This window comes from Hetaerina americana, unplaced genomic scaffold (assembly GCF_022747635.1).
Source record: "Hetaerina americana unplaced genomic scaffold, ioHetAmer1.1.p SCAF_6, whole genome shotgun sequence".
Lineage (NCBI taxonomy): Eukaryota > Metazoa > Arthropoda > Insecta > Odonata > Calopterygidae > Hetaerina > Hetaerina americana.
The window spans coordinates 55049207-55076882 of record NW_027287205.1 but is presented as its reverse complement, the minus strand read 5'-3'; the positions used below and the strand labels follow the sequence as shown (position 1 = coordinate 55076882).

Here is a 27676-nt window from a genome sequence, read left to right as displayed (position 1 = left end):
ATGGACATGCAAATCATAGTCTCCGCCCCTAAATCCGGGAAAAAGTAGGGAATTTAACACACAGATTTACGCTGACCTCAAATATCTAAATAAGTGCGTAACATCTTTTGCCTTCAGATTCGTCTTTTTAAGTTAAAAAACGGAGTAATTTTCCTGTGTAAAGCTGCCATCAGATATGATGTCGCTGAAATTTCATGCAGTCGTTTTTAAATATTTTCATACGACTTATCAAAGAAAATTCTTTTCTTATGCCTAACCGAATCAAATTCAATCTATGACCGCAATCGAATTGGCCAGGCTCCCAAAGCTTAGAATTACGAATCCGTTTTCACGGCTCCCTCTTTCTCCAATTATATTTTCCTTTGAAAGGGAATACTTTATTTTCCTATCTATTAAAGGTCGTGCCACTGTACAGTGGTTGCTTTGTATTCCCGTCATTTAGTCTCGTCGGAGATTACAATCTTCCTCTTTCAAGTCTTGTTCCCTCATCATCAAGAATATTTCTGCTCATGATTTTTCTTAGACCATTCATATTTTCTTTTTCCTGTTCTGTTATTCTAGTAGAGAGTATATATGTTCTAATAGAGATATCGGCCATCTTTCTTCGTCTATCCTTGGTCATACCACAGGATCGTTCGTCCCTAAAGTCTGCGTACCACTGATTCTTTGATGTTCATTATTTTCCTATTATCCTCATATTTTTTTCTGTTATAACTTCGGTATCTTGATTCCTCTTCTTCATCTACACAGCTTATATTTTACTTTACAAGCGTTTAATTAAAAGCTCTCTTCCCATTTGTCAGTATGCCCTTAAAAATTACTTGTAGGATTATCTTCTTCATTACTTTAGATATAGCTCTATTTTACATTTTAATTGCTCATAAAACGTGAAGTACTCTTTACTCTGCATTTAAGCCACGCTTTACGGATTGGTGAGTAATAATACCTAAAAGCTTTAACTGTTTTACTGCAATGATGATTCCTTGGGAAATATTGCTAAATCTCCAAATTCCTACCTTACCAGCTATTTGGGTTTCCTTCAACTTTACTTTAAGGTCTTTTCCTTCTAATGCTTTCTTTAACTTTATTATCATACGCCTGTCATCCTGCCGGCTTTGAGCAATCACTACTTATTCATCTTCAAACAGTAGAGAGTGTATGCTTTAATGCTTAGAGGGGACCCACATGAGATGAGATTACAACATTCTAGTTGAGGCCTAATGCCCATCTATTCCATTGCTATCCAAAGTTACCTAATGTATAACAGAATTATAGGCATTTTGAAGAGCCACCAATATCATGAACTTCCTGGTCCTTAGCGTGTACTTTCTCACTTAATTGTCTAAAGCTAAATATATTTTTCTTTACCAGCCACAGTAAACCCTGCATGATACTCCTTTATCTAACCTTTGATCTCATGTTCCAACCCATTTTTTTTAATTATGCTAGAAACATCCCTTCATTCTTTCGGTATTTCATCTCATTCAAGAATCTGGCCGGGCATTTAACAAAGAATCGTAATCAATAGCGGATACTACTGAAATTCGAACGCCATTCCTCCGGCTTACTAGCCTTTTTATTTCACCTTCCTTGATACGTGCTTCATTTTGCCCTCTAGCATGGGGTCCATGCGCTCAGTTCCACCTTTATCCTAACAATTATCTTTTAATCTGTCTTTTCTCAATCAACAACTCTTGAAAGTTCCGTTCTCAATGCGCCAAACATACAAGCAGTAAAACAGGCCCAGCATTTTTTTATCACTCTTTCGGATTCTGCAGATAATCTATGTCCCAGCTAATGATATATTTCCCCATACATTCATTCCTATGCGTCCTTACTACAGTTTTAATTAGCCTGCTGAATTTCTTGTTACATGCCTCGTACTTATTTAAACCTGTAACATTCCTCAAGTTCGACTCTTTCTGATGCAGTTTCTTCTTTAATTTAATACCTTGAATGCTCATCCATTTTGTTCTTCCTTCATTTCCTCGTATTCACTCCTTTCTTAAATATTATTCCGCTGTTTTAGCGTTTTCTTAAAGAAACTATATGATTTATAGCACTCTATTCATTATTGTTCGCAAGTAGTCTTTGCTTACGAGCACTATTTGTTAATATTAATATTCCACACCTTCTTCCTGCAAAAGGTGTATCATATATAAATCATCATTAAGGGTGGTTTTATTGCCCCACTCTCCTCACCATATAATGTTTTAGCCTAAAATCAATAACATATTTTTGTAACAACTAAATGATGATCCGATTCACATCCAATTCTTATCTCAATTCCTCTCTTAACAATTTAACTTCGATTGATTAGTGTAGAAGTATTAACCAGAAGAACAAGGAAGAGGTATCAGGACGATGTAGTGAAAACTGAGAGATAGTGATGATGACAGCTACAATATTAGGAAAATGAAAGAACTTTCCTCCCTCAAAAATAGCCAATACTCTCAAATTGCAATCTACTTCCTAATACACCTCCAGTAATATAATTTACCTGCTTAATCGGAAGCTCTGTCCCTCCTTTTACATTCGCTACGCAACACACCCCTCAATAATTGTGCACTGCGCATTCTGCAATAATTCTTCCTAATCGACTTCTCAACCTTTTCCCTAAAATGCATACCTCCACAATGTTTCCTTCAATGACTGTTAATAATGCGCAAATATGACTTTTTGTAAACATCTTTCCTAAATATTTGCTCATCGCCACGTAACGTATCATTTTTTTGGATTTTCTTCTATCAACGAGCTGCATCTTCGCTTCCAGTTCAGTTAAGTTCATTCGCCCTTTTATTTTGCCTCCCTCCTCTTACCTCTGCTGAAATTTTTTCTATCCTTACTACGATACCAATTCTCACAGCATGGATAACAACGATCACACGCCCTCTTGGTTACGTCCAAAAATAAAAAAAGTCTTTCAAAATAAATCAATAAACCTCCCAAGTTGGATTTCTTCCATTCTGCGAAGCATTCCTAACGGGCTCACACCCATGTTTCCACTCTCAGGACTGCCTCCCTCCATCCACCTGTTAGCGCACCAACCGTCATTTCTACTATGTCACTCCATCCGAATACCATACGCTAAACTAGTAAACATATAGCAAATAGTCAATGCATTCCCCCGTCACCATCCTAACTCTCTGTCCAACGCCCAGTATATTATCGCAACAGCCTTCCGCTTCCTTCGATTCCGACGCATGAAATCTTTAAGAAAAATGTCCACCCAGGGTCTTTCTTTACCAGTATACTCAGCCACTCTCCCTTCACCTCCTCTGACGCTGTACCTCTCAAAACTTGACCTGCCGACTCTTTCCAAGTTTCTTTCCCACCCCAACCACCCTCTCGAGTTTTTTGAAACGTATCCCCAAAATAAAGAACCCTTACCCGTGCCTCCAAGTAGTATAACAATTCGCGAGCTACAGGAGACATCTTCACTTAAAACTGTTCGTCCTTACACTTGAACACCCTGGAAATCTCTTTTCAAAATAAGGGACTCTCGTTTTTTCCCACCTCAAGAGTTAATCGTGTAGCCATTCTCTTATGCGTATTTTAATTCAGCCGAAATTTAAGATTTTAAGTTTTTTAGAATTCCCAAGCCTCGACACAACTACCAGTCAAAACAATAAATCATGCGCTCCTTAAATTTAGATCTGTATCATTTCATGAATCTAATTTATTTACCCAATGTAACCAGCAGAAATTTTCCTCAATCTTCTCCTCTCCTTAGTTCCGGAACCTTCTTTCCTGAATTCCCTAAATCCCAAATCCAATCCATGCCCTCTAAGAAGTGCAGGTTTAAAAAAATCCTGATCTGGTCATTACATCAGCCAACAAGGAGTTCATGGTGGTCGTTCTTAAGACGTAACATTACATAAAAGAAGAAAAGGGACAACTCTACGACGTCTCCTCATTGAAACCTAAGCTCAACGGCCCTAGCTTAGAATTTCAAGTAGAAATAATCTCCTTTCTCGAGGATAATGGCCTTTCTATTTGCCTTTCCACAAAAGTTATTTTCATCCTTACCCCGTTTCAACCAACAACTTCATTACTACTCACTTTTTTTATCCTGGCCAAAATTTATAGAATCAACATCTCTTACCTACTAATTGTTTCTTCTCGCTACTCGCTGGCAGAGAGAACGTCAACCTTTGTCAATCACTACATCGAACTACTACTGCACCCTCTGATGTCCTAAAGTAAAGAAAGTATTCATTTGATCGACCGTCTTTTCCCCTCTCTCTCCAACAGGTCGTTCAAATCATCATGGCCACAATAAAAGTCGCCTTCTTTTCTGACTCAATTTCTTACTGCGAGAGCCTTGAATCCATTATCCATATGCCCAAACGCCTCACTCCACAGATTTACAGCACCGATTTTCTTCATAATACTCTCATCTTATCCTAACACATAATTTTTCCTCCTTCGACAATAAATATTGTATTACTTCCGGGTCAAAGTCTTTGCGATGAGAGTTAGATTCCCCCATCATGCACAAAACCTCTCTCCCACTTCAACCATCACCTAGGTCTTATCGGGAAAAACGTCCTTTCCTGCTACACCGCGCAACCTCTCTTCTGAGCAAGACGCATCAGCAATCAAATTAATCAAAATGAAATCAACCCCTGTGGCCTGAACATACACCCAAACTTTCTTTCGTATCCTTTTAATCGATGTATATCACCTTTAATGAAACCAAGCATATGCCTTCCAGAAACAAAACGTGATCAACCTTCCTTTATTGATACAGAGGCTGACACAAGGGAGCCAAGGGTGTCAAATCCAACTCCCTTGAGGAATATATTTGACTTTCTAAAAATATATCACTTAGATACCAGAAACTAAATTTGAATACTTGCTCTCCCTAGAATAAATAATAGACATTATGTCACTCCAAGTTTATAACGATCAGTTTAAAATGCAAAATGTTTTTTTTATTTTTAAATGTAGTAAAATATTGTTAGTGAAATTATTATTGCCCATAAGAGAAAATACCTCCCTTAGATGTGTTCGAGATCGCTACTCTATAGATGTAACCTTGTATCACAACCATGAAGTTTACGCATAAAATTATATTTAATATATAGCATAAAATAAAACTCATAAAATGCTCTATCTGCTAATGAAACACTTTTTTACCGTAGGGCATCTGTTCGAAAACTAGTCGACCGATATCGTAGGAGACAGTATCGTGAAATGGAAATTGAAAAAATGTTATTCATCCCAATATCAATATTATTCTTCCTTATAACTTATACTTGGCGTTGAGGAGATGATACAATGTACGTGGGTAGAAAATGTAGCCAGCATCTTTGGTAAACATCGTTTTCCGGGATGTGTTCTGACTAGATGTATCAAACGTCTCTGAGTGTCATCGGCAGAAGTCTGAGTATTTGGTTTACCTTAATTACAATAGACCCTGAAGTTATTTGCTTGTTGGCTGGTATCAAAGCCTTAAGAGAGATCTTAATCTAATGAATAAGATTCGGATTCAATCCGAGGATAGGAGGTGGGTGGAGTATTGTCTAACCGAAACCGATATATGGCGAATGGAATCACGTTTTAATTTTTAGAATCGTCCCAGAAGGGTGTACTTACAAAATCAATAGAATCTCTGTATTTAAGATGGGGATAATCATGCCTCTCTACGTGAGGTTAAATATCCAACATCGAATGAATATTTTAGCTCATTACCACAAAATGATCACAAACTGCTAATAATTACCATCTAAATGAATTCTGCATTACAGCTTCAATAGATCGCTAATCCGCTGTTTTAAAAGTCATTAAACCTAACGGATTGTGTTGTGTTAACAGTTGATTAAATATTAACTCATCACTTCAGATTAAGCTTTATTGATTCAGGCTTCACTTTGTGGAAGTGGAATATATCAATTATAATAAGAGCGGCGAAAGTAATTTTCTATATAATTTCTTTAGAAAAGTAATTTTCTTGGAGGCTGCATTGTTCCTTCTGTTATTGCGAATCAGCTGAGAAATTCAATCATTCTTAGATTCGAGATTTAATCACGTTGATTGTGACACTGCATTGTAAAAACTGTTCGCTTTTTGGTTTGTTATCCACCTTCTTGAATTTTACTATCAGACTCGTTGTGTTTATACTCAGGATGTCTTACAAATGTTTTCCTCTCCACACGCGCTATGGAGAGCCAATATTTGAGGGGCACATGCACAAAAGGTCGTGGACAATTGTCTTCAAACACCAGGTCGCATATACTAAATGGATTTCAGAGCCTCTCTTATCCTGAAGGCAAGGAAGGAAGCCTCTTCAATGAAATTTTTGATGAAGCAATAAAATGGGGGGATCGAGATGGTGCGGGGGCTAACGTACTGGCTTCCCACCCTGAGGGCGCGGGTTCAAATCCCGGCGGTGTTGAATATTTTTCAGAGGTATCTCGATCCCTACTTGAGGTGCTTTGTGGAGGGCACTTTGAGTGAGTACGCCGTCCGTTGGATGAGACGGTTAAACTGCGGACCCCTTAGCGCCTTTCGTCAAGAGTAGGCTAATGCCGACGCCGGGTTTCTCTCCACCCTTCATCCTTACCTTACCTTAGATGTCGGTCGCCTCCCCTAAAAACTACTACTAGCAATAAAATGGATCAATACTCGCCTGGTTTTTCTGTATTCATATTCGTCTTACCTTAAATATATTTTATGAATACTTGATACAGTTATTATGAGAACCCCACCCCATGGTTACTATAATTATCGCTTTGTTTATATTATTTAGAAATACAATATCAAACCAATGATTCTTGAAAGAATTAAAATGAGGGTAAGAATTATATGGTATTGTGTGATCATTGACTTAATACCGGATACGAATTTTATTAATAATTCTTAGATTTCTATCTTATCTAGCTCTTTATATACGCGTAAGAAACAGTTTTAAAGAACAAATTAATGTAAACTCTTTCCAACGATGGTCATTTAAAATCAGCATTGTTTATATAAATAATATACCTTCTAAATATATATTTGATGTTTAACTTAAAAATAAAATTCATTTATAAGCTTAGGGGCCATCAAACTTCTTTTTATTGGTTAGAAGAAAATATCAAACTTTAAAAAAATAAATATTTTAATCATAGTGCACACTATATGGAATACTTTGCTGCATTGATAAAGTATTATGTAATAAGCAATTATGAGCAATTTGAGGAATTGCAAAACATTATACTTGGAAAGTGGCGGTAGGTTCAACGAATTTATTTTTAATGGCCTTAACATTAATCTTCATCTTCAGTAGTTGATTAAATTCTTAAAATAAACCACTCAAACAAACTTAGAGAGCATTTGTGAGTAAGCATTACAAGTATTATTTAACTGAGCTTAATTACTTCTCCATATTTGGTAACGATGAATATGAGAGATTTGTCATTGCATTTAAAAATATGACGCCCTAGAATCAGGGGTATGAAGTCGGTTTTGCTTCTTTTAGGATAAAGATACAATATGACGATTGAAATGATTCAATGTAAAGATTGTAACTAGGCTTTATATTATAAATTGAAGACATTTTTCGATGCTGAATGCTGTAAGTCTCCATGGAATCAGACGTCTAGTGAAACAGCGAAAGAGGGATCTAGTTCTAACACCATGTACCCGACCCCGTCCCAATGCTCATTCTTAAAAAAGAAAATTCAGGGACTGAAGTGTGTATATCATTCCAGCACTCCACGATCTGGACCGCCATTTAATATCTAAGCCATGACAAAGATGATGGGACAGCTAACAGGACAGTATTTCAAGGGATATTCTGCCGACGGTTATAAGTCATCAGAGTATGAAGTATATAAGGGTGGAACGCACCGGTGAGGAATAAGATGGGGTGATGTGATATCTTTGAGACACGGTTATGGGAGAGAGGAAGACAAGGTGAGGGCAAGCTGTGAGTGCTAGGACAGAAGCGGCGCTACCAAACTGAATGACGAGAGCGTGAGCGTCAATTGCTCTACCCTGAGTTAAGTGACCGAGAAGCTATGCAAACCCCGTCTGCTGATTTGCGACACGTCCCGAGTTAAGCCGAATATATAAAAAAATTGCAAATTTTCACATTTCGATTCAATTAAATGACATTGAATTATATTTCCTGATTGTCCTCAGTCTGAAATGCAATAACTAGAAATGGGCCTTGCTCTAAATTACCACAATAATTTTGCATGGTTTTGTTAATATATGTTCCACGAGGAAATCAATACGTTAGATCTCAACCGCATCAACATGTGTTGAATTCCTCGAGATATTCCTCAAAGTCAAGAAATGCGATGGATTCCCCTAAAATTTTCCTTTTGATTCGTTTAACTTCCTCAATCATTAAAATTTTACCCAATTAGAGAGTTAAACAAATAAATATCATACTTTTTTCACTACTTCGGCCTGAAATCCTTTTCATTTCTTTAAATATTTTTCTCCAAAATCATTAAATCATCATTTATAATTGCAGAAATTACTGCGTTCCTTAAAAATTTTTAATTCGATTAAAATGTAAATTTTAATTCTATTTTGCCTCTTAACTATGCTAAAAATAACAAAATTACGATTACCAATATTATAGGTCAATCTATACACTATTTCCTTATACCGTACTCAAATAGGAATCGGTTAGACTTAGTTTAAAAAATGGAAAGCGACTTAAATTTTTTTACAAAGATACATTACATTCCATGTTACTTTCACATTCTTTTTTCAAAACGCATAATAAAGCTTTGATTTATTTTTAGGGAAATGAACTTGACAAATATTTTGTTTTACTGATTGGTTGGTTTTCTCCGAGAAACATTGAACATATACGTGAGCAAGAACACACGTCCCTCTCTCATACACGTTATGAATCGTAATTCAAGGTAATAGATGGACTTCGTTCGGAGGAATTTATACTCGGTACTAAACCCCTGACAAAGGGAGAAATTCGTTTCAGTCAATGCGATGTATAAATTTTGCATCTCATATTAGTTTATTAACCTCTCGATTGGGATGTTTTTTACTCCGTGATGGACGGCTACCGAATTATTTGATTTGTGAACCTAATTTTAATATAGATATTCGATGCGTCTACATACGTCTCATCATAATAATGCGTCTACAAAAACACTGCCTTATCCTAACGCGTGGTCTCCACTTTGCTAAGCTATGCCGGTGTTTATGGCCAAATTTACCACCTTAATTGTCGCAGTTTTTGTGGCATTTTTGTTCTCTATTACCTCATGAAAGAACCGAAAGCGTCACGAGCGCATTCCAAAATCCGCATTGGAATTGTTAACTTTCAAATAAATTTTGGCGTCCGACGGTGAACTAATTTTTGTTGAACCGCTGGGAGAGTGAGTGTCGGTGGAGGGGAAGAAGCGTGTTTGTCCTTATTGTTTGTGCAAAACTTGGAAACGAAACAGCTGAGATAATGAATTGAAGGAAAGTATAGCACGCGATCACGCGCGCGGCTCCTCGCGCGCCGAGTGTGTGAATTTCCAGCAAGTACGCGGGTGGTCTGAAATGTTTCCGAACTAACAAAGGTACAAGACATTTTTTCTGAACTTTTCTGAGGTCGGAAACCTCTTATAAGATAGATTTGGGTCTTTATTTTGGGGAAATTGAGACCTAGTGGTCCCTTCTTCCATTAATATTATCCATATAAGCGGGGTGGTCTACCTGTGGGAAGGCGCACACGAGAGCGACGGCCCAGGCCACGTACAGCATCACCTTTGCTCGATGCCTCGCGTCCGACACTCTCAGTGGATGCACCACGGCGAAGTAGCGATCCAGCGACACACAGACGAGCACCATTGAACTAAGGTAGAGCCCGAATGCCCTCACGAAGAGGAACACCTTGCACGCGATGTTGCCGGCAAGCCACTGAGTGGTCGCCCTCCAACCGATCTCCATCGGGATCATGACGAAGGTCACCACTAGGTCAGCCACGGCGAGATGCGTGAGCATGAAGTCCACGCGGGACTTCCTGTGCCGGAGGCGGATGAGGGAAGCGATCACGCTCAGATTGCCCACGGCCGAGATGGTCAGGAGGGTGCAGTAGGCGATGATGCTCGCGACGGAGTCTTCATTGAAGATGAGCTCAGGTGGGAGGGTGGTGAGGAAGGAGGTGGGGTCCGACGCGGGAACGGCGTCTAGCGCGGTTGAGGGAAAGCCGGTGCCGGAAAGTTCCGGCGCGGGACCCGACTCCTCGGCCATCTCGCGGCTTTCCTCGTGGTGGCCGTCGCACAGAGAAGCGGGCGTTCCATGTCCCTTCCACTCCCACGTGGAGCGCTGCAACGGCGGCGTCGTCGACGGCATTCGGGAGTCAGGAGAGCGTCGCCGGCGACGGATACGTCGCGGGGGTTAAGCGGAGCCTATCTATCTCTCGTCCCTCTCCTCCTTTCCGTTCCCTACAACATCCGCTCGCTCCCTCGGAGCAGGGCGCAAGGCGGCACGAGGTGTAAAATACGCGCCTGCGTATGGGTATTGGACGTCCCCTTTCCCCTTATCCCCCTCGCTGTGGATTCGTGGGTAAGAGATGCCTCGGTTTTCGGGCACGAAGCGGGAAAGGGTAGAGGCGGTGGTGGAGGAAGGGTTTTTTATCCGACCGGTGGAAGCGTCGGTTTGAGAACTTCGTGTGCAAAGGATATCGGGGAATTAGGAAGAAAGTGAGGTCAGACGGAAAGAAATAGAAGGACGGTTGATGGGGGCAACAGGGGATGGAGGACTGGTTTGGAGAGGAAGTTAATTTTCCTTTCCTCGGGCCTTATTTCCTACCGTTGAATCCCGCCACATTAAGATTATTTATCAATGTGGATATGGCGACACCGTAATTTTTTGAATGACCGGCCATTACTCATCTTCTCAGCAGTGACACCATTTCAGGCCGGGGCGAAATCTAAACATTGATTATTGGTGAACTGGGACGTTCTTTACAGTATTAATGCAAAAAAATTGCGCTGAAATGAAAAATTTTATTGCAGAAAAATCGTGACACCATAAATCCGCAGCCATTCCTGTTTTTAGGCATTGGCTCTCACGACCGCACATTATAATTCTCAATTTTAAGAACCCAAAATTGAATTTATGAGCCTAAAATTATATAATGTACATTTGATATCAATCGTTTAATTCCATTTATAAATTATTTATCACTGGAAACTTTCCTTAGAACCCGATATTGTCTCTTCTGCCCTCGTTACGGTACTCGCAGAGTTTGCCATCATTTAGTAGAACTCTGAAGATACTGGAAAATGGAAATGTATAGTCCTACTGCTATGAATTCAGAGCATTGTTTTTTAATATATGCAACAATTATTTGGAGGGGATCATGATATTTGATCAAGCGATTATTAACTATAATGTGGAGCGTAGTTATATGCGGTGTGGATACGTGGTCATTGAGCCAGGATGATAGACGTAGATTGGAGGCTTTTGAAATATTCGTGTGAAGAAGGATGAAGAAAGTGAAGTGGGTAGAAAAGAGAACAAAAGAAGAAGTGCTGGGTATAGTTGGGGAGGAGAGGGGATTTTTGGGAAAAATCATAAGGAGACAGGAAAAATGGATTCAGCGTATATTGATCGGTCGAGCGATTATTTTTACGGGTTGTTAATTTATGGTTCATGGTTATCGAGTTGGGGTGTGAATCTACATCTACATCTACTTAATACCCCGCAAGCCGCCGCAAAGGCGTGTGGCGGGGGGTGTTAGGACACCACCCGTAATTTAGAAAAGAAAAAAAACCGCATGCAGTAACCACAAAATCATACATCCACAAAAAAAAACATGGCATACATTCATGCATGAACACTTACACCCCACACACATGCAAACACTCAAACTACATCTCACATACACATGGACCTGAAAGTATACCTACAGCTTTGCAGTGTTTAACTTTGCTCCGACTTGCAAATTCAATGTTTTCAATATTTCTAAAGTGACTTCGGTTTCTTACTATTATGATTTCTGATTGTTCGGGGAAAGAATGAGTATTTGTACCGATCTTTCCTTGAATCTATCTCCCTCATTTTATCTTTATGGTCTGATCGACCTAAGTAGTGTGGGGCCATTATAATTCCTTCAGTGTCATAGTTAAACTTGTTTGTTCTGAACCTTTCTAAAAGTCTAAGCCTCGCTTGTTCTCTCCGCACTTCAAGTGGTTCCCAGGCTAAATACCCTAAGATATCTGTCACACTTGTGTTCTTATCATAACAATTTTTAACGAATCTAGCGGATTTTCTCTGGACTTGATCTAATTCTTTTTGCCAAATTTTCTCCCAAGGATCCCAAATACTTGCGGCATATTCCAAATGAGGTCTAACTAGAGCAAAATAACACCTCTCTTTAACTTTTTCATTACATTTCCCCACCACCCGTTTTATGAAGCCAAGTTTCTTTGAAGCTGATCCGCATATTGTCCTGATATGTGGTCCCCATGAAAGGCGTGGTGTTAGAACAACCCCCAAATATTTAACTTGATTTGCCGTAGTCAATACTGAACCCTCTATTTTGTAGTTTATATCCTGTTCCTCGCTTCCTTTGTTCCAAAATTTAAAAACTGCGCATTTATCTATATTAAGTGTTAATCCCATATTATATAATCCCGTATATTGATCGGTCGAGCGATTATTTTTACGGGTTGTTAATTTATGGTTCATGGTTAGTTGAAAATTAAGACAAGCAGGAATTAAAAAATAGTTCTTGCTCCTTTTTTCAATTTGAAATGGCATAGATCAGTAGATTATAATTGATATTTCTTGATAGATAATCTACCACATGCCTCATATTAATTAATAAAGCACGGCATAAAAAGAATTAGTGCATATGTATATAGTTTGTATAAGTTTTTTATTTTGAGGTCCATGAGGCCCATTCGAGCAACTAAGACTAGTCTATTGTGCACATTGATTCTTTCAATGAATGTTTGTAATTTTCCGCCTACGTGGGCCGAGTTCATTGATACCGGTCCACGATCTCTTTTGAATTCTCAAAGTGAACCACTTCACGGTCTCCCATTTATGTCGGCTCTTGGTGGTCTTCAGGACCCTCTTGGAAAGAAGAACCAACTTAATGGCGAAGCCATAAATTTAACTGTATCGCGATATCTCAGGTAATTTGTTTTCTATTTGCTTTCAAAAATTGCAGAGCTATCAGCTTGAAATCAAGATTCTTGTCAGAGAAGTAGATGAAATTTTGTAATAACTTGAGCCATTAGCCATCTGATATCTTATTATTCCACGATTTTCATGCTCCCGAAAATACAACCTACGAATTAATGTTTTATTGCTATTTTTGCATATACTGAGGCTTGAATCTTGAAATTAAATAAATTTATCACAAAAGTACCTTTGATATAATAGTATATGATCTCATTGCCGACAGAGAAAAATATGTATAAAATGTAATGCTTTGGGGGTTACCGATTTTGAAAAAACGATCTTTCAAGGGGATCGGGTAGGTATGGTGGCTAACGTATTCGCTTCCTATCCGGAGGGCCCGGGTGCGAATCCCAGAGGCAGCAGATATTTTTCATTACGCCTCTGGTATCTCCTCAATAGTGGTATCGTGGTACCTCCGTTAGGTGCTTCGTGGAGGGCACTATGAGTGAGTACGGCGTCCGTCGGATGTGACGTTAAGCTACGGAACCCTTGGCGCCTTTCGTTCAGAGTAGGCTAATGCCGACGTCGGGTTTCTCTCCACGCTTCATCGTTTCCTGTCCATCCCTAATCGCGCCAATGACCTTAGCTGTCGGTTTGCCTCCCCTTTAACTACTATTACTCCTGTGATCATGCAGGTTTTCCTTTTTTACATCTCTTAAATTCCCCGGTCTACTCCGATAGACAAGTGTTTGAATGCCTTTAAAATACATTGGTCAATGGTAATCATCGTTTTTATTCTTTTTATCACTTTTATTCTGACGGGACAAAGTTTCAGTGTTTGATATAAAGGAAAGTGTCCGCATTTGATGTACTTGTATTTATCCATCTGCAAATGGTTAGTTTAATTGCAATTTAAAGTAAAAAAATATCCAAAAATACTCCAATAGATATTTCAGTCTTAAGAAACTTCGTCACTGGGGTTTCCAGTAATAAAATAAAACAACTACACTATTTATTGCAACTACACTGACTACATTAACACAATACCTAGAAGCAGGCGCATATTAGGGAACCTACCATATATGAAGATTGATAATGGTAGTCTTAGGTGTTCGCGATGGTTCTTAGTAGAATTTTTCTTCATTTTTTACCTAGTATAATGATATTTGTGAAAACCGTTTTGCTGTTCTTTCGACCATCATCTGATTGGAATTGGATGAAGGTTGGAAGATCAGCGAAACTGTTGTCACCGATGTCAACGAAGAACTGATTAATGTTGAGAAATTCTGCAGAATTATTAAATTATTTAGGTATTATAATGCATTTTGCTCCTATAAAAAACTCTCCTACACATATATAACTATATACACAGTGTAATAATTTTTATAATTGACCAATTCAATGTAATTATTTTCAAATTTTTATTCTTTAACATAATCTCCTTTTAAGTCGATACACTTTATCCATGATTTTTTTTAACCTTTTCAAATACTTGGTGACGACTTTCTCCGCAAAATAGGCGTTTACGTATACGATAACCTTCATGTACGATTTCTGCCCACCAAGGGAAACTTTAAGATTAGGAAACAGGAATAAGTCACTGGGTGCCAGATCTCGTGAATACGGTGAGTGTTCGAACTATTTCAAGTGCAATTCGTCAATTCTAGCCAGGGTGACTGCCAGGTGTGTTGGCCGGATGGAAAAGAACTTTCTTCTCCTTCAAATGCAGTCACTGTTTGTACCTTCCAGTATGTCGAGTAATGATGCGTAATACTCTCCCATTATTTTTTTCCTTATTGAAGATGATGAATAAATAAAATTTCGGGACCATCCCAAAAAACAGTTGTCGTCACATCCACGGCCAAGGGAACTGTTTTCGCTCTTTGAGCAGGTTCACCCTTGCCAGTTTACACTTTGAAAGCATCGCAAGCGCCTCTCTCCTTCCTAAACCTAAACTGATCATCTTCATAATAATTATTTGCCCTGCTCTCCATCCATTTGTTGACGATCATGAGCACCACTTTAGCTGCGTGAGAAATCGAACTTATTGTTCTGTAGATTTCACATGAAGAAGCCTTTACTTTTTTCCGAATAAGATCTAACATTGATCACGAAGTCTTTTAGCCAGACTCCATCCTTACTGATGCTAAGAATTAGTCAATATGGAGCCACCCTCTCAATATTTACCTAATCAGGGTTGGGGAAGGGAAGGGGCACGCGTGATGCCGTTGCAGTAATGAGATCACCAACAGAGGGGAATATAGAATACAATCAGGACGTATTTGCCTGTTCCGTAAATTCCTATAAAGCGTTTGATAGACTGAATTTGGAAAAGTAATGAATATATTGCAGAAATTAGAACAGATTGAAGGAATAGGAGGCTATTCCGCAACCATTAAGTGCGAGTGTAGTACGAAAATTCTAGATAGACAGTGTTAGGAATAGATGTACGAGGGAGATGGCCTTTATCAACGGTGCTGTTCAGCGTATATGCGGAGGAAATGATTAAAGAGGCACTGAAAGAACTGGAGATAGGAATGAAAGTCAAGGAGGAATTTTTAAAATCAGCTAGGTTTGCTGGAGATCGAGCTCTAATATGTCTGTCAGCTGCAAGCAATCGGCTAAGCAACGGGTTGCAAGCGTTTCTGAGTGAATCGGAAATTCGGTACGATAGATGGGACGAGAATCAGTATCAATAAAACAAATTATGCGGTTTTACAGAAATAGGGAGGCTAAGTTTAACATTAAAATAGAAGGGTAAAACTAGAGCAGGTGGAGCAGTATGTTTTGTTTACGTACGGTACCAAATCCGCAGGAAAACGCGCGAAAAATCTGAAATACGAAGAAACTGACAAAATTTTGGTCTCAGAATATGTTTGATTCAAGAAAGGAAAATACATTGTCCGGAAACTGAGTTCAATCGTGCCGATGAACTTGGCCCCCTTAGGGTTTTCGAGAATAGCAGGAAATTGACGCGTAACTTCAGTTACCATAACGTTTATTTTGGAAGATAAAAACTAAATTTGTTCTTGTTTGAAACATAAGAGCTACCCTACGAGGGCGATTCAATAAGTACCCGTGTTAGAAATCAAAAAAACCATTTTTTCAAAAACATTTTTTTTTCGTAAACCGAATCCACCAGTCATTTTCAGTAGGTTCTATACAATTAGCAATTGATTCCAAGAAGATGACTTAGTTCCCATGGCTTTCAAATGTTAGATATATGAAAAAAGGATGAATAAGTTACAAATTCAGTAGGTCAGGTTTTGAGAAATCACGTTCTAGTTTCATATTTAATGAGAATTGATAAGTGGAAAATAAAATTAGCAAGCAATGGCAAATAATTTCAAGGCTGGAATTGGTCCAACGCTGTCATCATTAAAGCTTTAAACTGAAAATCTTCATTCCCAACTCTTAGGGAATTTTTAGACTCCGTGATGGTTCTAATATCTTATTTTCCTAACCATTTTTTCGCTTTTGTAAAATATTCTACATATTTTACCTTAATTTACGTGCCCACTAAATTTATTGTGTTCACCCAAAAAGCTCAGATATTCCTACCCCCGAGTCCTTGCGCCTTGTGTGTATGAAGGGAAAGTACAAATTTTCTTTCCCCTCTAGTCCTTGAGTAGTCGGCGATGGGGTCAAGCTGACCATTTCGAAAGGATGTACTTTATTCTCTTAAACGTGTAGATATAATTTCACTTGGAATCATATCCCAACTCGTGCTCCGCAGTTTAAATTACTCAGGGCATTTTGTAAACAGTTGTCTCGCGGAAAGTAAGTTCTGTCCCATTTGGGAAAGTTAAATTGGAGTCGGACAAGAAAAGAGTATTTAATAAATATCGCTAAATAAAAAACGAGGCATATTCTGTATTCCGGACGATTATAACTACTCCCTAAAATGCGAGGAATAACCCCATTTTTTTTAAATATTGATACTGGCTCCCTGACCCTGGAAACTTGAAAGGAGTTGTCTCGGCATCTGCAACTACTTTCGCATTTCATCCAATCGTGTGCGAATATTTATTAATTGGTTCGTAAGTTGAAGGGAATGTCCGTCTTGAAAGTGGCATGGAACATACACAAGCCTTTGCGCGCTCAAAAATTAATTATCTTCGCCCAAAATGTATCAGATGCCTTACTTCTTTCCCATCTGTGAGGATATCAATCCGGCATTATTCGGCGTTGGTCAGCACTCGACTGGTATTTGACTGCTGGTTGTTGACGAAGACTGAAAGAAAATATCCAATATGCGGAGAGGAATTTTTTTTGGCAGAGGTTTTTCGTTTGAAAACTTTTAATGTACATGCAGCAGCAATAATTTAAACTTTGCATGGACAAGGGGGTTACGGTGGTGTGCATACGTCTCAAACAATTGGGAAAAACGGAGATAAGTTCTAACTCTAGCCCCAATTTAAATTCAAAATCACTCATGTTAGGAGTAGGGATAATAGAGAAGCGAACTATTTGTGCAGAATATTTTATGAAGGTTTAGATGGCCCAAAATGCGGGCATAGTCGTTAAATTACACCGTTTTGTCGTTCGTAATTAAGTTTTGCCTTAAAAACAGAGACCCAGATTTCTCCTTTACAACTGCCGCATTAAGATGAGAGTAGCATACTGTTTTCCTAGAATTTTTGATGAGGGAGCTACAAAGAGAACAGAACACTATATATAGGTAAATACGTTGAAATACTCCCTTTTGTTATTTGTTCTCTTATCTTTGACGTCTATTGCATCCCTGCGAGATGCGATACACATTGATAAAAAGAAGAAAGTTCTATCCTTCATTTTCATTTTTTTCCATGTGCGATGCCTGAACATACATTTTTGAAACCTATTTTAATTGTTTTTTGATGTTTTTTTCAATCTGCATGCATAATTCCATCTGAAATTCTCATTCTATTCCTCAGACTCGCTTCTCCCATATTCTCCTCACTCTCACCGTCTCCTGCAAACCTTTGTCTCACAGTAGATCATATATCCATTTCTTTTTCTTTGTTTGTAGAAGGCAGTAATTGCAAAAAATGACCGCATTTGAAAATGGAACTGCTTTTTTATCCAAACATCACATCTGCCAACACTTTGGTGGTCGCCATGACGAAAACTCACAAATTGTAATTCGAATTGGCTTACCTCACACCTTATTCACCAGGTACGCCCCAAGCAACCTTTTCCTGCTTCCTAGGGTTGAGTTTTTCCTTCGAGGGCAGATTTTCACCATACAGGTACATACATACTGTATGTAAACGCCTATTTTTCGGAGTGTGACGTCAGCGCTATTTTGAAGGGTTGAAAAAGTTGGAGCATTGTTCGAAAAAGCGTATTCTCGTAATAGGAGACTCCGTTGAAAATAAGAAATTAATTTTAGGAAAAAATATCTCATTTGTTTCTATCTTAATGTAAACGTTTTCATCATATTCATTATTTAATAAAAATATTATAATACAATTTGTTACTCATACTTAATGTTGGCCAAATAAGTTACAAGATTACTAAACCTTTACGAAAGGAATGGAATTATCCTGTCAAAATATAAATGTTATAATTAACACGAATTTTTTAAACAAAATTTCACAATATATATACCGATATAAGTCTTCCGTTGCAAAAACGAAATCTAGTCACGGTAGGAAACTTGAATTTACTCATGATCACGAGGTTCGTGTTCATCTATGCTATAAATGAAAAATGAGAGCTGAGCCTTAAGGAATGACCAAAATAGTTTGGTAAATCGGTGTTACAAACTATGACCGTGTAAAAAGTGCCGAATCAAGTTTCCAGGGAATATTTGAAGAAAAATCTCTCCTAAATACCACGAAGAAGGGGCGGATCCAGCGCCGACTTTCCTTGCATTAATGTTAGCATAGAAGGGAGAGAATTAACGCGTTTAGGTTCAAGTCAGAGAGGATTAAAAATTAAACTAAAGAAAGTATTAAAGAGAACAGTTTTGGTAGCATTAAATTTATTTAGTTTTGGAATTTTAAAATAATTAATTGGGATTGAATAAAATAAATAAATCTTGGAAGGAATCGCATAGAAAAAAGTTCCTCTTCCACCCAAGGACTGATGAAAGGAAGTTCCTCCATATCCTGGACAGCTACACCACTAATTAGCTATTTCTGCATTGAGTTAAAATTACATCATGTGCCTTTACCGGAAGTTTTCCGACAAATTCATTCTTTTGGATCCAGTTAATTAGCCGAAACGTGTACATTTCAGGGGAACCAATAGATTTAAAAAATTGATTTTAATAAATAGATATGAACCCAATTGGAAACCTACGCAAAGAGAGAAGGGAAGATCCCAGAAAATTTGGTTTTGACCGTCAAAAGACTGGTGGAAAGAGAGTTGCTAATGGTCCCTTTTCAGAAGAAAACACGATGTGACCTGCAATCCCGACCAAAGCACGACCGTTTATCAAACCGACGTGACTTTGGTTTTTACCCGAATCAACCCTACTTCTCCGATCTCGCCCCAAGAGACTTTTATTTAATTCCCAAAACCCAAAAAAAACCATGTAGGGTTGCAGGTTTGCCAACATAAATGATGTCATTCATTTGTTGGAACAATGGTTTTTGACAAAATCTTCTTAGTAATACAATGACTGCATTGAAAATGTCAAAAACGCTGAGAGAAATGTATAACTCATGTTGATGCCTATGCATTGAAGTCCTTCAGAAAAACAGAAGAAAGAATTGAATGAGAATTAAAAGAGTCAAATAATTGTAAATAAAATTAATTAGTTGTGTATCTAAATTAATTTTTCTTTCAACGATTATTGACCTCACTACTATATTACTTCCTAGTCCATCCACATGAATAATCACCGCGCCTCATGTAATTATACCTCCCTCTTTTTTTCTTTCAATCCCTTCACGCGCGAAATCCTACCTTTCCTTCGATAAGTATTGCTCCCTACCCATCATAAACCTTTCCCCCATACCTATCTCAAATATAAGGGTCAAAGAGATCGAAAGTATATAAAAGTAGGACCTATCCTATGTTGCTTTGTGTTTCAGCCTTATTTTTGGAAAACATGAACCCGCTAGTCCCTACCGTCTTGATGTGATGTGCCCCCAGATAAAAAAGTAATATTCGGATTTATATATTCATATGTTAAGATATATATATATACATATATATATATATACATATATATATAAATATGTGCGTATGTGTACTCTGTATACTGATATATATATATGTGTGTGTATATATATATATATATATATATATATATATATATATATATATGTATGTATATATTTATATATATATATATATGTGTGTGTGTGTGTGTGTGTGCGTGTGTGTGCGTATGTGTACTCTGTATACTGTTATGTATATATATATATATATATATATATATATTCTGAGTCTGACCTGTAGAAGGGCCAAGAAATAACTAAAATCTCAAATGTTCTTAAATTTCAGTATCCTTTTACGTATTATTATTTTATTTTTGTGATCTATTGTATCGTCCGAATGTTATATATGTAAATGGATATTTAAACAAAGGAGCTAGTTACAGCTTGTCAATGAAAACACAGAGAAAAACGTACAAATGACATCCACAGGTATTCCAAATTTCCGATGGCCAAACCAACCTCCTCAGGGAAAGAGGACTCTGAGAGAAGGTTTCAAGCGGACAGAACAAAGGGACAAGGACGCAGATTTAAAGGTAAAGGCGGAGAAATGTTTGGAAGGGGAAGAGCGGGGTCGAAGTGTTCATTGACTGCCCGAACGGGCAATTATGAACCGTCCTGGTGAGTGAAGTCCCACCTTTACCAGTCATTGTACATTAGAAACGCATGGCATTGAAATAAAAAAACATGGCTGAGGTGGAAGGGTGGTTTACGAGAATGAGAAACTTAAAACTAGGAATAAAATATGAAATCTTACCCTTACAAGAAATAAAAGCCGATAGGGAATGGCTTTTTACAAACAATTAACAATAAGAACGTCAGTAATAGTGCAAATTGCCCAATGGCGCATTCTGAGCATAGAGCGGTACAAAAAGAAAATGGAAGTAAGGAGCACCCATTTCCCACAAAGGGAATTCACAATTGAGCAAGGGGTGGAGGGTGGTAGCAAGACCGTGAAGCGGATAAAAGGACACCGAAACAACATGAAGGACGGAGGAAGAGACCCGTGGGGCCGTGAAGCTGCTTTTTACTTTGAAGAAAATTAAAATACATAGGAAATATTCATAGGCGATTGAATTCTTTAGGTAGGGTATACGTGCATTTTTCTCTTAGATAATAGTCCCAGATGATTTGTAACAGCGAATTTCCAGACGGTTCGAGGCGGGATTGAAATGACGCGTCTTACGAGTGAATAAACTCCGCAACGGACGGGAGTTTATGCGCCGTTCATAGGTCAGCCATTCAAGTGAATCTATTCACATGGAGACGCACCCGAGGAGCCATATTTTGGATGGTCTCAAGGTGATGCCAAAGTGTTTTCCGTATAGAAAACACGGGGCAACCGTGCCTAAACTGCTGGTGAATGATTGACCCGTAGAGTCACATGTGTGATTCAGAGGAGCAATCACGTTGGAAAGGTAGCCGAGGCGGCTCTTTGCGAATATCGCCTTCTGACAGCAAAAGTCGAGGTACGGGTGGAAAGAGAGCTAGTTGTCTAGAATGACACCAAGAAATTAATGCGAAGAAGCTCTCGGTAAAATGTGTTGCTGGAAGAAAAGAGGAACGTGGGGTTTTCGTTTTTGTCGGCGGGAAAAATGAATATGTTTGCTTTTATCATGATTGATTCGTATTTTCCTAATCCGTGTCCACCGGTGCAGTTTCTCTAGGTGTGCGATACGTCGTCTGAAGTACTAGGAGCGTTTTCGAGGTGTGACGGCGATGGCAGTGCCATCGGCGTACATGTAAAGGTAAGTGTGAGGACGACGGCGTCCGTCGGCGAAGATTGAAGCCGCGCGAAACGCCTTCTCTGAGGAGAAGAACCTGATGATACGCGCGAACGAAATCCAAGCTGTTTGGGACGGAGAATACCGCGGTCGCGGGTATGACGACCAAGGAGGGTCAGGAGGACCCTCTCGAAAATATTCGAGACGTTTGAAAGAACAGTAATCAGACGATTACTTCCTGGTTTGGCGGCTTCTCTCCCTTTCTTCGGGAGGGGGATAACTTCCCCTGACTTCCAAGGGGAAGGGGAATAGATGGAGACCTAGCCATGAACAATTCAATCTGAAAGGATGAGAGGAAAAGGGGGGATAAGAGGCGGTGAGCTTGAGCTCACAATTTGTAACATTATCAAATCCTGGCGCCTTACATCTATGGTTTAGGTGTGAGGCCAGGATAGCCTTGATTTCGGCCGCAGACCTAATTAAGGGAAGGGAAGCAGGATTCGGTGGAATGATGGCAAGGAATTTACGAATTTTACGGTCAGCAGGAGAGGGAGCGGGATGAGCGGCCATGATTGACTCCAGGTGAGCCGCTTGAATCTCCACTTTGCGGCTGGGATCATAGATTAGCACATCACTAAATTGGAGTAGGGGGTTGGTTAACTGGGAAAGGAGGCGAAGGGATTTGGAAGTACGCCGAAGAGAGTTATCCTCGAATGACAGGGAAGCAACGTGGCGCATCCATTCCTGATGTGAATAAGCCGCAATAGATTTCTGAACTTCGGGCGCCTAGCTGTTGTATGTGGACTTTTCCCTCCACAAACGGTCTCTCTGCCTAGTCCGCCGGGCAGTGAAGAGGGAGGGGACGTCTCTTTACCCTTTTCTTTTGAGGAAGCAGCGAAGTAACCAGGCGCTTCATCTCAGCAAAGGCTTCCGCAATGACTGCGGCATGACGATCTAGGTCCTCGGGGGAGGGGAAGGGAGAGGAGTGACGGCGGAGAGGGAGTGAAGAAAGCGGTGTCAGTCGAAGGACGGAATGGGAAGGGAAAGGTTTGGAAGAGTGGGAATAAAATGGAAGGTTTTAAGAGCGGGGATGAAAATATCTGGAGATTGGGGTAACTAGTATACCGTATAATATTGACCCCTGGCTCCCTCCAGGAATCAATGAGCCAGACAAACGCCTATTCTATTAGTGGAAGATAGGAGGGTGGGAGGGATGCTCGAATTGAGTTAATATAGCATTTATTTAAGGGAGTGTTATGCACGGATGTGTTCTATAGAATTCGGAGCATCCCAAACAAGGGAGAATTCTTTCACGAGGCACGGTGATTATTGATCCTAATATTTCGGGGTTTGGTGCACTGTTCAATATATCGTAGAAGGCCAGGCATATTTTTCTCTTCAGAAAGTAAACTATATTACTGGGGGTGCACGAGGATTGGAAAATCGGTGGGAGAGAGTTAAAGAGCGGTTGGAGGAGGAATGGGATCCGGGTTTGAAAATAGGGCAACTTTTACATCTTGGTTTATTGCAGGGCGTGGGAGTGGCTTTGGAACGGGATGGAGATTTAATGAGTGAATTCGTTGATTCGAGCTAATCTGATAAATGAGTGGAGTGTTTGAAAGTAATAGAGGGAGATTTGGGGACAATTTTGGTGGTACTTCCTTCCTTCATTAACTTTGACTAATATGCTTATCATATTTTGCCCATTTTCCTCGCCTAACCAACGCTTTTAGCTCTATCACTGTCATCTTACGAGGTGGAGTTAGTGCTTGAGGAATAGTTTCCAGTCAAGGCTAGGTACCTTTGCGTAACTGGCGCTATTGAGGTGTGAGCTGGCGCTGTCGTTCCTCATGGGATAATGTCTCATGCTCAGCTATATAGATATTCTCCATATTTTAAAGAGTAATAATAATAAAATTTGCAGTTCTAAAATTATTACGAACTTGAATAATTAAATATAAAAAAGAAAATCACGGTTAAGCTACCTCCAAGTGAATATTCCAACTCGGGGCGAAGATACGGGCCTGCTTCCGAAAACGATGCATCGTTTTTCACATATATATATATTCTCCTCAAGCCCCTATCCGAAGACCCTTCCTCTATCACCCTTTATTTCATACGTCCTCACTGTTAAATTAGCCTTTATCCTTAGCGAACTTCTTCCTTTCTACGCATATTCCTTCAAGGAAATTTACACGAAATTTCGGATCTCTACATGAAAACCAATGTACCCGGCCTGGTTGAGTGGTAAATCCAGATTAATCTAGTCACCTAGTTTTCAAATCGGGTCAGTGTCTGGTGAAATGATTCCTATGTACGTCAACTCTAGAGCGGTTTCTATGAATGCAGCGAGATATTCATTATGAGGTGCATTTGGGCGAAATAGTGAATAGATATGTGATATCGATTTATAAAAGACAGAAAATACCTGTAGAGGAGCATTGGCATCCGTGATCAGATATGGTTACCTTTATTTAGTCAATTTCACAGAAAATATGAATAAATGTTTCATTTAAAGTCCTATCCTGAAAGGGATGTCGTTTTAAAGAACTTATCCTGCGGTGACGGTTCGCATAAATACCAATCAATCTGCAGTTGACTCTCTCTGATATTCAACCATTTTCTTATTCGGTTACTTTAACATAACCCATGTTGAAATCTGAGATAAGTCTCAGAGGGTACTGTTTATTTCGCGGAGGGTCGAAGGAGAGAATTAGAGCTCAATTTAATTTATTTAATGTTCTCTTCATCGCGAAAATCCAACCGATTTCACCAGCAGCAACGGCACCGTGGCCATAGCTGCAAGTACAAAAAGACAAGGTAATCGTGGATAAATTCGGGCGTGGAAAAAATACTCAGAGAATGGCAGATTATTGTGAATAACATACTAGAAAAATATAAAAATAAATTAAAATAAAATGAGTAACCTAAAAATAACAAAGAGAAAATCTTAAGCCCTTCTTCGTTGTATGGATGTAGACAGGCATAAAATTACTCAAAGTGAAACCCTTTAACTAACTTATACGCATTATAGTATATGTATCTATAATTAAATAAAACTATATCTAAGTGCTCGCAAATTATATTTTAGTGTTTATAAATGGAGCATACTCAATTTAAGGTTTCAAAAATATTTTATCATAAAGAGCTTATTATATTTTTAATGATTGCTGTCCTGCCATGGAGTATGAAAATTACACTTTCAAGAAAACGTACTGTATTTTAATATATATCATGTATTATCATAGTAATATTTATCATATATTTGCCATTTTAATATTTTGCGCTGACATTCTGAGAAAAAAATGAACGACAAGGAAACGATCTGTTTAATAGCCGGTGTATATTCTTCGAATATATTTGGTCAAAATAACGTCGAATAATTCTTATTCTCTCTGTATTCGGGCAGCAATGTCAAAAATACACGAATGCCATACTCAACACAGAAATTTTTTCTTGAATAATTCAAATCACAAGTGATTTTATCTTTTACCATTTTTTGATATTTTAGGGATTAATTTCGATACTACTGACACCAAAGATATAATTTTTCCATAAATAGTTTTTACAATTCAACCGTAATTAACAAATGGAACTCGTCCCGACTAATTTTGTATTTTCATTTTGAAAAAAAATTTCCCATTTATTTAATTTTTGGCTGAATCCACAGGGTGCAACCTATGACTACTCATCATAAACCTGCTCTTTTCCACTCGATTCCTAAAGGTGGGCGTTATTTTCCTCAAAAATTTTGATAGTATTTGAGAGACCTTTATATTCTTTAATTCTCGCTCACTAGTGCTACCCCGTCATATGTTTTACATTAAATTTTGATGGTAATTTGATTCCCCCCAGGATAAACGGAGAAATGCGGAGTTCATTTCTAACTAAATGAAGTATGATGTGTTAATACCACAATACAGCTGCCGTCGCGAGGATACCTGTTATCATTTCACCAAGCTTCCTGGCCCAAATGATTTCTTAAATAAATTTTTACTTGCATTATTTCCCCAACTTCGTGAAACGTTCTTCCATTATTTTCCTTCTTCCCTCAATATTACAGGTTTATGCTGTTCTGTGATATATTTGTTTTTTTTCATTTTTCATATTCTTTGCGTGTATAGACCCTTTTGATTCCTCTTCAGTTTTTCCAACTCCAAGGTCTTTTAAGGTCTATCAGTTTTCTCTATACATTATTCTCGCCTGAGATTTCGATGAGTGTCTCTTAGAATGTCTTAACTTTATTCTAGTGACTCTTTCTAGATTCCATTATCTTTCCTCTATCCTCTTCTAATCCTTTTCGTCTTGAAATTCATTTTATCAATACTCATGATTTCTGGTCCGGCTCTAAATCTGCCCCACGGAAGTTTTGTGAGTTGATGATGCCGTCTAAGGTTAGTCGAAATTTATGTATAAAATCCAATTTTATTCCGGAATTAAAAAGCTTAAGAGAGTTTGCTGACTCATCCATTAGCATTGTGAAGACAGCAAGGGTAGTTTTTGCGTAGGGATAGCACATAAAAGGAAAATACGCAAAAATGGTTACTAATAGATTGATGGAGAAGTCTAAGCCCTTAACGAACAGAGGAAAAAATTTAAATAATTAAAAAAGAGCTCTGAAAAAACATGTAAGTATATGACATTAAGGAAAATCGGCTTGACGATTATAGGTTAATAATTTTATTATGACTTAGTTCTTATAAAATTATTGAAAACGGAAGCATGTGGTGATATTTAGATGTGATATGGGGCAAAATAATTTGCACTTGTGGGAGGGAGACAAACAAATTATGAAGAAGAGTAGTGATATCAACATATATTTCCTCAACAAGATTTAAATAATTTGCGAAAGAAATGCAGTTTCCATATTCGACTTTTCTTCATGAACTTATCCTTTTTGTCTTGCCTGAACATCAGAAAATTGTCAGTGGAAATTCTGACATAAAGCAGAATCCAAGAAACTTCATACGGTGTTTTTCCTGAATGATTGACGCCTTGTACATTATGCCAATATCTGTAGCATTAATGATAAGATGCTCATATAGATTTTTGCAGTTTAACTTGGGTTTTGACCCACGCCACTCTCCACCCACCTCTGTAGCGTACCCAGAATTAATGAAACGAAACGATTTTGGTTTAGGATCATAGGTAATGAATTAGTCCAAAGAAATCCTTTTGAATCCTTCTGTGTGGTCATAACCCATAATAAGGGCGTGAACAAAATATGAGCATTCAAGGGGAAATTCAAACGCGATTAGTCCATTATTTCTCGGGACACGATTCAAAAAATGAAACACGTTCGCTGGAATTACGAAATAAACCTGAGGAAAGAGATGATTTTTTTCTAGTTTCAATTCTAATTTCGTACGATTCAGAAAACATCAATCTTTCTTTAGTATGCGTAGTTTTATCCTACTAATATAATTCTTTAATGCCAATGAAAACATAATTACTAATAACAACTTGATATCATTTTTAAAAAACAAGGAAAAAAATATGAAAGAATTCTTTAATGAGCCCACCGACGCAACGTTTACGCATTTTACGACACGTTCACTTTTCAGAAATAAGCTTTACCATGTTTTCTTTTCAGGTTTTGCATTTTTTCTTGAGTTTTATCTTTTAAATTGGGATGTTTGCGGAACAAGCACATTCGAGGGGTAAATCTAATTACTCACTATCTCCGTCAAAATAATACCGTTAGACGCA

The 27676-nt window shown here is 38.4% G+C and overlaps 1 protein-coding gene across 1 annotated transcript in view; it reads right to left on the bottom strand.

Annotated features, from left to right (window-relative positions):
- LOC139695440 (adipokinetic hormone/corazonin-related peptide receptor variant I-like) overlaps positions 1–10308 on the bottom strand; it is a 143706-nt gene extending 133398 nt beyond the window's left edge. Inside the window, exon 1 of the mRNA XM_071594226.1 lies at positions 9670–10308. Coding sequence (XP_071450327.1) covers positions 9670–10308 — 639 coding nt within the window. The remainder of the gene's footprint in view (positions 1–9669) is intronic.
- Positions 10309–27676: the final 17368 nt, after the last annotated feature.